Source organism: Typopeltis vanoorti, chromosome 20, assembly GCF_054136105.1.
Source record: "Typopeltis vanoorti isolate ZY-2024b chromosome 20, IOZ_Tvanoo_1.0, whole genome shotgun sequence".
NCBI classification, from domain to species: domain Eukaryota; kingdom Metazoa; phylum Arthropoda; class Arachnida; order Uropygi; family Thelyphonidae; genus Typopeltis; species Typopeltis vanoorti.
The window spans coordinates 12,300,618-12,313,481 of NC_143568.1; the positions used below are offsets into that span (position 1 = coordinate 12,300,618).

General features: G+C 34.6%; 1 protein-coding gene across 1 annotated transcript in view; it reads left to right on the forward strand.

The window, feature by feature from the left end:
* Positions 1–12,864, forward strand: part of LOC150095239 (G protein-coupled receptor-associated protein LMBRD2) — a 218,087-nt gene that overhangs the window by 85,034 nt on the left and 120,189 nt on the right. Inside the window, exon 9 of the mRNA XM_090410332.1 lies at positions 1,335–1,512. Within this exon, the coding sequence (XP_090266458.1) occupies positions 1,335–1,512 (178 nt within the window). The remainder of the gene's footprint in view (positions 1–1,334; positions 1,513–12,864) is intronic.

The window sequence follows — 12,864 nt, forward strand, 5'->3', positions numbered from 1 at the left end:
ATCTATCGAAAGGTTTTGGATTCTCACTTTGTATAGCGTGTACCAAATGTAATGGATATCCTTTTTTTTCATTATATTCCATAGTTTTTCTCTGTGTATTTTATCAAAAGCTTTCTCATAATCTATAAAGGCCATATGAATCTCTAAATTATATTCTTGTCTTTTATCAATAATTTGTTTTAACACATAAATATTGTCTATACACGATCTCTCTCTCTCTCTCTCTCTCTCTCTCTCTCTCCCTTACTTCCACACACACACTCTCAACTTTCTTCCCATTTCTCCCCCCCCCTCTCTCTCTCTCTAATTCACTCACCTTCCTCTCACACTAGCCAACTTCTGAAGTTGGCTAGTGTGAGAGGTCTTCCTCTCCTACACTGCTCAAGGTTAAATCCATAGGTAAGGTTAAAGTTCTCTCCGCCCTCCAACACACTACTGGTATTCACAAATTGAATTTCACCCATTTCTAAAGTACTATCTCCACAGCTCCTAAATCTCAAGATCGAGATGCTTATGTCTCCCAGTACCTCCCACTGCCTACATTTGATGCACACATTCACTTCTCGCACACCTGCTACATTTTTAAACAATGGGATGCATACGTACCGCATGCATAGTAAGGTACAAAATCAACTATGCTATGAATAACATACACGGTGGTAGGATGGATGACTTGCTTGAACTGGTGGCTGCCATGTTGAGCATAATCGATACAATACTGAGACAATAAAAGACAACATAATCATACAAAAAAAATTTCATCAGTTTCAATAGTGCAAAAGCTTAAAAGTCAGTATTGATAATGAAATAAACATAATAATATCCTTCCTTACTACTAATACTTATCTCTTTTTGACAGTTCGTTAGAAAATCACCCGTTACCTATATCTTTGCACGCTAGCACCACTTTGTCCCTTGTAATAATAAATAGTAATGGAAATGTTGCAAATTAATTCTGATGGAAAATAAAAATTATAAGTATTGTATTTAAAATTGCTTTGTTATCAGATTAATCAGTTTCTTAGTGGAATGTGGTAATTATCATTAACCAAAAAGAAGTAAATAAATCAAATTGCCATTATGGCTTCAGATGACTTAATGTGTGCACTATTGTTATTTATTTATTTCATTCTTGTATGTAGGAATTCTTTTCCCACAAAATTATATACAGATTTCAGAACTTTAAGATTATAAATTCTTTATCAAAATCAATAAATAACTATTTTCATGATATACTTGCTCTTTGAAAAAATGACTCTTAAATGTTGTAGTCAAGAGACTGGTTAGACATTGTTTTCTCTGGAATGCTAATTACTTTTCTCTTCCCATTTTAGATGATTCGTGCCCTACATATGTATCGTCGAACTCAATGTCAGTGGAACATGCTTATTGAGGATGTTTTTCACTGGGAAGATGTAGTACGAAATGAATTAAATAGAGACTGTGTATATAAACATACATTTCAACCTGACAGATCTTCACTTTTTCAAGCTCTAATTACACCAAAAATTGGTAAGTGAGGTTATTTTACATTGTCATAAAGTTTTATTTTTGTTTGAAAATAAGTTACTGATGGAATTAAAAATTATAAATTCTGCATTTATTCAGATATCATGGATGATTATTATCTAAAAAATTGGCATAAAACAAACAAAAAATCTGGTTTGCATCTTATTTGCACTTAATGCAGCAATTTCACTAAGAAAATGCCAACCTAGTTGGCCGAGTGAATAGCATATCTGCAATCCAGCCAAAAGGCTGTGGGTTCGAATCCTGCCATGGGCATGGATGTTTGTGATTGTCTGTGGAAATACCAGTGGTGGTCGGCAGTAGATGGCATTGGTGTAGTTGCGGTCAGTTGGTGATTGAATGGTGGAGATGGAGTTGTAGAGCAGTTGCCCTCCCTCGATGAGTCCTTGGACTCCCTGGAGGTGTCAAATAATAATAATAAAACAAGTTTTACAGCCCTTAAGGCACTAGTTGAAACAGCATTTCAAATACTTTCTCTCTCTCTCTCTCTCTCTCTCGACTTTTATTGTTTCGATTTTAGTTTGGTATTGGTATGTTATTGAAAATAACCTTGATTTTCATTGCTTTCACTTCTGGAAGCATATCATCTGCTTCCAGATAATATTCCAAACAAGCAGATGCTGGAAGCATCTGCTTGTTTCCAACCTGATAATTTAATCATATAAGGTGAAACAGTATGATAATACTACTATACTGTTTCATGTATTAGGAGGATTTATCAACATACTCTGGATGGATGCTTGATAAAAAGACAAACTATAACTGCCTGATTGAACAAAGCAGATGGACTTTAATGCTGCATCATTTACAGCCACGTTCCCTCTCAACATCAATGGATCAGGTATGAGACTCCTTTCTGGAATCTATCTTCACTAAAAATCATACCTAAATAAATAAGTATAGACTAGAAGGAAGAAAGATGACATGGCAGGAAGGAAATAGAATGTATACATCTGCTGAGAGATAATTACTTAAGGCAGCATGTGATGGAGGAACTAGAGGTGGTAGAGTATTAGACCTGGTCATAGAATCAGAAGAGCTATCCATAACCAAGGTGATCACTTTGCCTCCAATTGGCAAAAGTGACCATGCAGTCTTAACTTGGGAAATTGTAAAACATGAGGTATATTCTATCAAGAAGGGGGGGGGGTATATGTGAAACTACAGGTGATCATGTCATGCTTAGGAATAATCTAAAATCTGTATCAAGGCATAAAACACTGCTGGGTAAGGGATATAGTTAAGGGTCATCTAGAGCAGCATTTCCCAAACTTTTCCGACGACGGAACACTTCACAAATCCTGAAATTTTCATGGAACGCCTTGGTTATTTAGTAATGTATTAATCAATAATTAATTGTTAATTTTGCTGATTTTTTATTATTAATTAATAATTAATTAAACATAAACATCATATTAATTTGTGCTGATTTTCATTGACATATCCCATTCTGATCACCAAAAATTTATAATATTATAAGCACTTACGTGTGAATGCAGACTTTTTCTCCTTTGTGCTGGTAGTTTCCCCCTTCTTTGTACATCCTGGAGATCGCTTTGTAGGCTAGTGGTGGATGACTCACTATCTATTGCATCACAGACACCTTCAATAAGAGATTTCTTAACCCCTTAACATACAAAGACATCTGTGAGACGTCTTTTGTTTATTGCACCAAAATTGATTTTGAATTTTGGTTTCACATATAAATACAACCGAATATAGATGCTAGACAATCTTGTGCCTATTTCCTTTCAGCCGAGAAAAGTTGCCAATGGCGTGTATCGGCTATTTCGTTTGCGGTTATTTCGTTTGATCCAGCAAATTGCCCTTGTCCAAAACTCTCCCATAAAATTGGCAGAAAAACGAACGCTTTCTGATTTTTAATTGGTACGTTAAGGGGTTAATTCCAAAATTAAACAAAGTCCCTTGTCTCTTATTCATATTAAAATTTAAATCTGCAGGCCTATTACTTTTAAAAAATCATGGCACTACAGTTTCGAAACTTTCACCCTACAATATGAACTTGTGAAGAAAGTATTCAGTATTACTATATTTGAGAATCGGATACAAACTACTTTGATCTTCAATTTTAGTGGAAAAATTTTCTTTATACTTCCTTGCTGATTGGCCACTAACATTTGCAACACAGATGTTATTTCTTTCAGTTTTGAAAACAGAGGATACCCCGCCCATTGTTGTAATCGACTTACAGGCAATTTTTATGAGACGTCATAAACAGCGGTATTCCCTTTCCCAATTGTTGAAAGATTTTGATGTGTGAAAATTAACAATAATTCATGAATATTTTCTTGTTTAAAAATATGACGCTTGGTCACTAACATTTGCTACACAGATGTCATTTCCTTCGGTTTTGAGAACAGAGGATATGCCACCCATTGTTATAATCCTCTTGCAGGCAATTTTTATGACCAGTCATAACAGCGGTATTCCCTTTCCCAACTGTTGAAAGGTTTTGATGTGTGAAAATTAACGATAATTCATGAATACTTCCACCTTTAAAAATACATGGCTTGGTCACTAACATTTGCTACACAGATGTTATTAGGCGTTCTAGGTCTGAGCTTTTCGACATATTTACGAATATTATTCTCCTCAGAATATTTTCACTATAAAATATTTATTCATGAAAAATGCTTAGAAAACTAAAATGAGGAGAACTTCTCGCAGAACACTTATTCACCTTCCACGAAACACAGTTTGGGAAACCCTGATCTAGAGAAAGCAGTATTCACTTGTATACCTAGGGTACGAAGAGTTAATTGGGTAGGAGTTGGATGAGAAATATCATTAAGCATGGACTGTTGAAGACGAAAATGCTGTGGAGGGTATATAAAGAGAAAGGTGACAGCAAACTCATGAACAGCACAAGGCTCAGGCAAGAACAGTTACCGGCATGGCAAGGAAGGCAAAATCAGATTATGAGAAGAATCTAGCCAAGCAGGCCAAATGACAAATGAAATTCGAAAGAGTTCTTTCATTATGTAGCAAGAGGAAGATTGACCATGGAAGATTAACCTTAACAAGTGATGATGATGGTCACAAGGAGACAGAAGCGGATAAAACAGTTGAGTTACTGAGTGACCACCTTGCACGGTTATATCATCCTAGTGAGGTTACTGCTTTAACATCTGTGACACACTAATGTGGGAACAGAGATGGATTAATTGGCAGTTCTTAGGATATTGCAGAATCTGAATGTAAATACAACTGTGGGATTAGATTGGATATTAGTTAGGATTTTGCGAGAATGTGCAAGGGAACTGGCAATGCCTTTGACCAGGCTCTTTAATTTAAGTCTCAGCTCTGGTAGAGTTCCAAGGGAGAGGAAAGAGAGCAAAATAATTCCTTTGCATAAGTGAGGTTCTAAGACCACAGTAGCAAATTACAGACCAATCAGTATCTCAGGCGTGATGGTAAAAGTACTAGAAAAATTGGGCAAAAAGAGAATTCAAGAATGGGTAATAAAAATATGATACTGTGTGATGCTCAACGTGGCTTTGTGAAGGGTTGGTCATGCCTTAGTAATTTACTAACTTTTTATAATAGAGTAACATGATTTGGATAAAGGAAATGGTTACATGATGATTTTGCTGGATTTTGCAAAGGTATTTGACAGAATACTGCATGGAACTCTGTTACACAAATTAGAAAAAATAGGAATGGATATGATACTGGTTAAGTGGATAGGAGGGTAGCTGCTGAACAGATATCAAAAATTTGTATATGGAGGGGCAAAAGTGAGATGGAAAACAGATAAGTAGTGGTGTGCTGCAAGTTAAGTGCTAGGATTATTGCTGTTTAATTTATACATAAATGATATATGAAATAACCTGAAAGGAAATATTCAGTTGTTTGCTGATGATACAAAATTAGGTAGAGTAATAGTTAATCAATAGTTAATCATGTGGAGAGCTTGCAGGATAATTTAAATAGGCTGTCAGTATGGGCAAAAGTTAATGGGTGTCAGTTTAATGTCGAGAAATGTAAAGTTATGCATTTTGCGATAAATAGATTACAAGCTGTGTATCACATTGATAACACTGTACTCCAGGAAATAGATGAAGCTAGAGATTTAGGGGTTGTGGTAGACAGTTAAAGTTTAGAGGACATATTTCTAAATTTGCTAAGGTAACCCATAACATTACTTGGCTATTGAAGAACACATTAACAAGTAAGGATAAGGAAGTTGTCATTCCTCTTTATAAGGCCTTGATACACCCACATCCGGATTACTGTGCTCAAGTCTGGTCTCTTTGGTTTCTTGTAGATGAAGAAGCAGCAGAGAGGATTCATAGTCAAGCGAACAAGATAGTCAGTGGCCTGTGGAATGTTCCCTGAGAAGATAGATTGAAGGTGTGTGGATTGCAGAAGTTGAGTGATAGGTTATGATTGAAACATTTAAGTTGCTTAAAGGGTTTTATAGGATAGATGCAAGGGAAATGTTTCAGCACTTGGCTAGAGCGACCAGAGCAAGGAGAAGTCGAATAAATGTGTGGTTAGTAGGGGTATGAGGATTAGATTTTTTGCTTAGAGAGTTGTGAATGAGTGGAATGGGTTGCCAGAGTCAATTGTGAGTGCTTTTTCTGTTAATGGGTTCAAGAAGAGTTATGATAGTTTGTGTGGATAGATTGGGTTTCCCACAGTGAGTCTTTGGACTCCATGGAGTTGCCCATATAATAATAATAATAATCTGATAAGTATTTTACTTTAGATTATCCTTGAGCATGCAGTCTTTTTATTGCTGTGGTTTGCTTAACTGACTTGTTATAGTAGTAAAGAGCTAAGTTTAAATATATTTCTGATTTAGATATTATATTTTAATGCTATCTTTTTTCCTAATATAATCACATAAATTGATGAGTAACATTGGAGGAACATGCACCCTTGTGTAATATCATATCAGATTAGACAATTAGAGAAGTACCACACTGACACGGTACTTTTCTAAGTTTTTTTTTTTTTTGCTAGTTCTCTCTTCTTTGCTTTACTATCTGATTTCTGCTGATGCTGAGTTTGAGTTTGTGCCAGTAGCTTACTTCTGATGTTTCATTCTGGTTTCCTTACAAAAACAGTAGGAGCCCTATCCCTACTGATTTTTGTTTTGAGTTAAAGCCACTACAGATACAGTTCTGTCAGCTAAGTCCCAAATTCATAGTTCCAATATTAAATTAAGAAATCCATTTCTTAATTTAATATTTGTTATTATGGTGAATACCTAATCCTCAAATTCACTGTGTGAATTTGAGGATTGCACATTCTGTCTTCATCAGAATGTCCAATCCCCAACCAGATCAATTCTCTGTATTCCTTACAGGCTATGTGGAGGTCTTACCCACTTATCTAGCCTTGACTTTTAATTGACCAGTTACATCTAGTTATGTTTATGATATTAAGAAATTAACTTGAAATTACTTTGTTTTTAAAATTTATGTGTTTATGTTTTTGATCTGCTGTGAGCAAGCCAACACCCATCTTGCGCAAAGCTTTTTCATATGCAATTCTTCATGCAAAATGTATCCTACATGTTCTTTTGAAATGCCTATAGTCTCAGCAATTTCACGCACTTGGACTCGTCGGTCATCCAATACCATATTGTGCATGTGATCAATAATTTCGGGTGTTGTTACACTTTTTGGACGTCCTCACATGGATCATCATCACTTTTATGAACTTCGAATGAATCTCTTTTTGTGATAAACCTTCTTTTACAAAGAATTTTATAACCGCACAATACTCAATTTTATCCATTTCAAGGGATACAGACAACACTTTTGCTTTAGACATCTGTAAAAACAAACTATTTGATAGATTGACTTGCAATTTCACATGGGTGCTTATGACAGATGTACCAACTTAGAAAAAAAAAAGTCTTGCCGATAGTATTGCCATCTATGGTTGAGGCTGAGAACTTTTCAGATCACCCTCATAGAACAGGTTAATGCATTCATATATCTAGGCTATCACTTATCTTATGAAAGAGGGAAAGACATGCAACATAAAATAACCAATTATATAGGAATAACAAAAACTATTAATCAAATATTCAATCCAAATTTAATAAGCAAGAAAATGAGAATAAGAATCCATAACTCAATAGCATGACCTGTCCTAACATATGGTTCAGAAGATTGGACCATAACTTAGGCAGATAGAAAAAGACTAATCAGCTCTGAAATGAGATTCATGCTGGATACAATAGACTTGACTTCAAAAGAAATAGCAATATATTAAAGGATTTTGTGGTGATACCTGCATTAGACTACATTAACTTTTATAGAGAGAGAGATGGAGATAACATACAGAAAGAATGAGTGAAGGAAGACTCCCCAGAGAGAGAGAGAGATGCAGAGATATTGACCCCCAAGGGAGAAGGAATAATAGAGGATAGCCTTTGAAAAGATATGAAGAGACCATAACAGGTTACTAGGCCTATTACTGGAAAGGAAGAAGATGAAAAAGACATATATAACTGGCCAGCCAAGTTGTTAATTTTCCGTTCTCCAACCAACAGGCCGCAAGATTGAATCCCACCATTGGCCTGGATGTTTTTGATGATCTTAGGACAGGACAGGAATTTCATCTCCTACTTAGGATGATGGAGGCCTGAGTTAGCAGGAAGAAGTTCCATGCTTGGTCTTTAGAGCAGAGTGTACTGATTATATATATAAAAAATGAAAATGTACAAAAAAATTTATAGATAGAAATTGTTAGCCCACCTTACTACTAATGTGCCATAGGTTTATGTACCTTTTTTGAGTGGATGTCACATAAAAAAAATAAATAGAAAGGAAAAAAAAACTGTTAGAAAATTACTTGGCTATTTGCATCTGCTTATTAATCAGTATGCAGTTCCTCATAGACTTTTAAATTTTTTTAAAAAACATGTGAAAAACATTTCACATATTTTTGTGATAGAGCACAAAACATGCTCAGTTTTGCTATTTTAACCATTTTTTGTTAAAATAGCAAAGGAAACAAAACTGTTGCCAATTGAGCTTTTTTTTTTTTTTCATGTAGGATTAACAGAAACTGTTAATCAAACTTTTTTTTAACTCCCTGAAATAAGTGAATTAATTGTTGCACCTCAAAGGAAGATAAAAAAAAAGAAGTTTGATGCTATAATTATATAGTTAGGGTTAACTGTAATTCATGTTTGCATTGTATTGGAAAAGATTCAGTAGCTGGCATACATTAAAAAAACATGTTTAATGACATTCACAGTGCATGTTAATTGCAATAGAAATTATAGTGAAACTGTTGTAATATTGAGTGCTGTTCCTGCTTTGTGCAGTATAGAAAAAAGTTCAGTAACAGAGGAAAAGGTGATATTGTAAAACAACATAGACCAAAGTGCTCTGGAGACATATAATTAAAGAAGAGGAATGCACATGAAATGAAAACGGGAAAATTGCCAGGAGATGAGCTACTGAAATGTTAGAATACATGGGTAAGGTTGATTAAGATGTTGATAGGAAGTCACCTGCCATAATCCGCAAGTAATCTAGTCATGAAGTTGCTTCACATGCAAACTTTTATTAGTTATATGTTGCCCAGATACTTGAAGTTAAACTAAGGATAAGAATTGAATAGCAATTGGAAGAAAGTGTCTTCTAGCAAAATAACAGTACCTGGGACCAAATTTTCACTCTTGGACAAATAAGTAAGAAAATATCAGAATATAGAAAAGAAGTTCACTTACTCTTTTTAGATCTTGAAAAAATTCTCACTAGAGTGCCATGAATGAACAAAGAGTCTTACATGGAAGAAAGATGGAAGAAAGTTTATCCAGGGGATTCAAAACTATATAAGAACTGACAATAGCAAATCAGAGAAATTTATGACAATAACAGAGATGAAAGAGGAATGCTCTCTTATCCTACTTTTATTGTACAGAATCATATATCAGCAAGAATATTGTACCAACATGCCAAATGGGAATTTTTTTTAACAAAAAAAGGAAATAGGTAGGGAAAAAAAATTATCAGTTTACCAGCTTGTTTATATTTCAGTGCTAGCCTATTGCTGTCAGTCATGGCCATTAATGACTAGAGTCCAGCCAGCTGCAAGCCTCTGAAATGTGATTTCTTAGGAAGATAGAAGTCAAAACCAAAAGTGACAAAAAAAAAAAAAAAAACAGTATGAATTATTATTGTTACGTAACACCTCCAGGGAGCCCAAAGACTCTCTGTCTCCACCATTCGATCCACCAACTACATCGAACTGCAATTACCATCATCATCTACACTAACGGTATCTACTGCCCATCATCACCACTAGTATTTTCACAGACAATCACAGACATCCATGCTCACGGTGACATTCGAACCCGCAATCTTGGCTGGAGAGCAGATACGCTGACTCGGCCAACCAGACTGGCAATTTTTTTTAGTACTAAAACTGCTTAAAGCAGTTTTCCAGGAAACAAACTCAGATAGTTTAGACATGTTGATTGGAGAATGAGAAAAAAATAAAAAAGCCTGTCATGGAAGATCATGGGAGGGGAGAGGAAAGGAATAGCTATGCAGGCATGGAAAAGGAGCATACCAAACCCAGCAAAAGAGAGAAGTAGGTTGGAACAATACCGAAGTACTAACTAAAGAGCAAAACAAATAGTGCACTTTTTGCATTTCTCTACACCATCAAGTGGGATAAGATTGACTAAGTAAGTAACCAAGCAAAAAAAATAATTGAAAAGATGAATATTAACACATTGACTTGACTGTCTATGCAAAAAAAATTCATATTTGTCATACTGAACCTTTACATGGGCTGTAAGATAATTCATAGCCAGATATTTCAGATGTGGGAATGGGAAGCTGGGCATACAGAGCAACTATATTAAAATTGAACTAATTATTTTTTACTAGTAAATAATGAGATAAGTAATACAACAGATTTGTAAAATAAATTCAAGATTGCAACATCGGAATTGTACTAACATGTTTGGAGCTTACATGTTTATGTTACTGGTTCAAATTTTTAGACCTGTGTGGGAAAGGAAGCTTATCAGAAGTGAGTGGCACCAAAGTTGCACTAACATTAACATGAAGTTATCATAACTCACTTTTTTTTTTATAGGTGTAAATTTTTTTTTTTTTTCATGAAGTCGATATATGGGATACTTGTCCCTTTACTAAAAACCTTTGTAGCTACACTGACAAAGTGAGGGGGGGGGGGGAAGAAACAAAAAAAAACTCAGGTATATAATACTAAGAATATGTTCATCAGCAAGTTGATAACCAGCTTATGGTAATGTTAGTGCAACATCGTTGCCACTCATTTCTAACAAGCTGGCAAATCCCTTTCTGTACAGGAACAGGAACTCTCAACCAATAATATAACACTCAAGCTCCAAAAACTTATTTTTAAATAAAAGTTCTTAGTTATAGTGACAAAATGAAAAATGTAATAACAGCAGTTAATTACAGCAATCTCTCAATTAATGCACCTCCAATTAGTGCATTTTCAATTAGTGTATCATTTTTTTCTATACCCAAATGTAATTAATGTGCCTCTAAAATTTGATTAGTGCACCTATATACATCTTAAAAATAATGTTACAGAATTTAAATTTTCTATCTATACATTTTTTTTTTTTTATGGCTAACTATTTTAGAAAATCTCTCGCCAGGATGAAATAATTTATTTACCGATTTCAAACATTTTACAGTTATTTTTTAATGGCATACTACACTATTTCCATGTACACTATGTTCCAAATTTACCGCCAAAATTTATGTCATCTGCTGATTACATAGCATTTTGCTGATAATTACTTATGCCTCCTTTGCAATTGTTTTCCTTACTTTTTTATTTTAAAGTATTTTCCCAGCTTTTAATCATGAGTAAAAAAAAATATTGAGCAAAAAAGTGGAAGTGTGAAAAATATTTGAAAAGTAACCTCATTAGAAGAAAAATTTGAAATAATAAAGAAAAATGAACAAAGTGAGGCCAGAGCAAAGGTAGAACAAGCACACAAAATGAGTGAATCAACTATAAGAGCAATTTTAAGCAAAGCTGCTGAATATAAAGAGAAAGGAAAGACTGCTTCAAGTTCATCATGCATACATGCCACTCAAAATCAAAGTATTATACTGATTGAATTGGAGAGATGTCTTTCTACATGGATTGAGGATTGTAACCAAAAACAGATCCTGCTAAGCACTGACCTTATTAAATCAAAAGCATTGTCTCTTTTCAACCTTGAGAGAAAGGGCTATGAATGATGGAACAAGAAGAAGAATTCCATGCTAGTGCTGGGTGGTTTTAAGTGTTTCAAAAAGAGAAATAGCCTACGTAATGTTCGGATCACTGGCGAAGCTGCAAATGCAGATAAGGAATGGGCACAAATCATCCAGAGATTTTGAAGAGAATTGTGGAAGAAAGGGGGGGGGGGGTCTGTTGTTTACCAACAAGTATTTAATGTTGATGAAACTAGCCTTTTTTGGAAGTGAATGCTTTCCAAGACTTTTCTTGCAAAATCAGAGAAATCAGCCTGGTTATAAAGTTGAAAGTTGAATGAAATTACTGCTAGCCACATGTGAGCCATTTGGAAATGGATAATGTTGTTGAGGAAATTGCCAGTATCAGGTGTGAACTGGGTTTTGATAAGATTGACAATGATAATGTCCAAGAGTTAATTAAATCTCATTCTGAGGTTTAATGATTCCGACCTGCTAAATGTGCAACAGGAAGATCCTGAAGAATATGAAGAAAATTTAACCATTGACAGCCAAAAAAAATTTCACAGAAACAATTTGAAAATATTTTTCGTACAATTGAAGTTTTTAAGCAGCAGCACTTAGAGGCTGACCCTGATGAAGAGAGAGCAGTAAAATTTGCAGAAGAGTAGAAGAGGCATTTGGGCCATACCATCAGTTGTACGAAGAAAAAATAGAAAGAAACAATGCCCGCCAAATTACGTTAGCTTAATTCTTTGTTAAGAAGTAGAATAATAAATTTATATTCAGAATATGTTTTATTGTCTTTCAACTTCATGGTTTTCCTTTAACTAGGCCCTGAGAATACCCTAATTCTTTTATAAAAAAAAATTAAGAGTCAAAAAAGGAATTTGAGGAATGAATTATCTTTTTCCCATAGGTTATTATATTTGATTAGTGCATTTTTGATTAATACGCCTGTTTTAAAGAATGCATTAGGCACATTAATTGAGGGATTGCTTTATTTTTGAAAAGAAAATACTAATAACCCATTAGCACAGGTGGCAGGTTTATACGTTATGCCAACAGCAGCTAACGTGTTAAAAATGATGTTATCAGTATTATAATTAAAGCTTTCATATCTCCAGTGAAG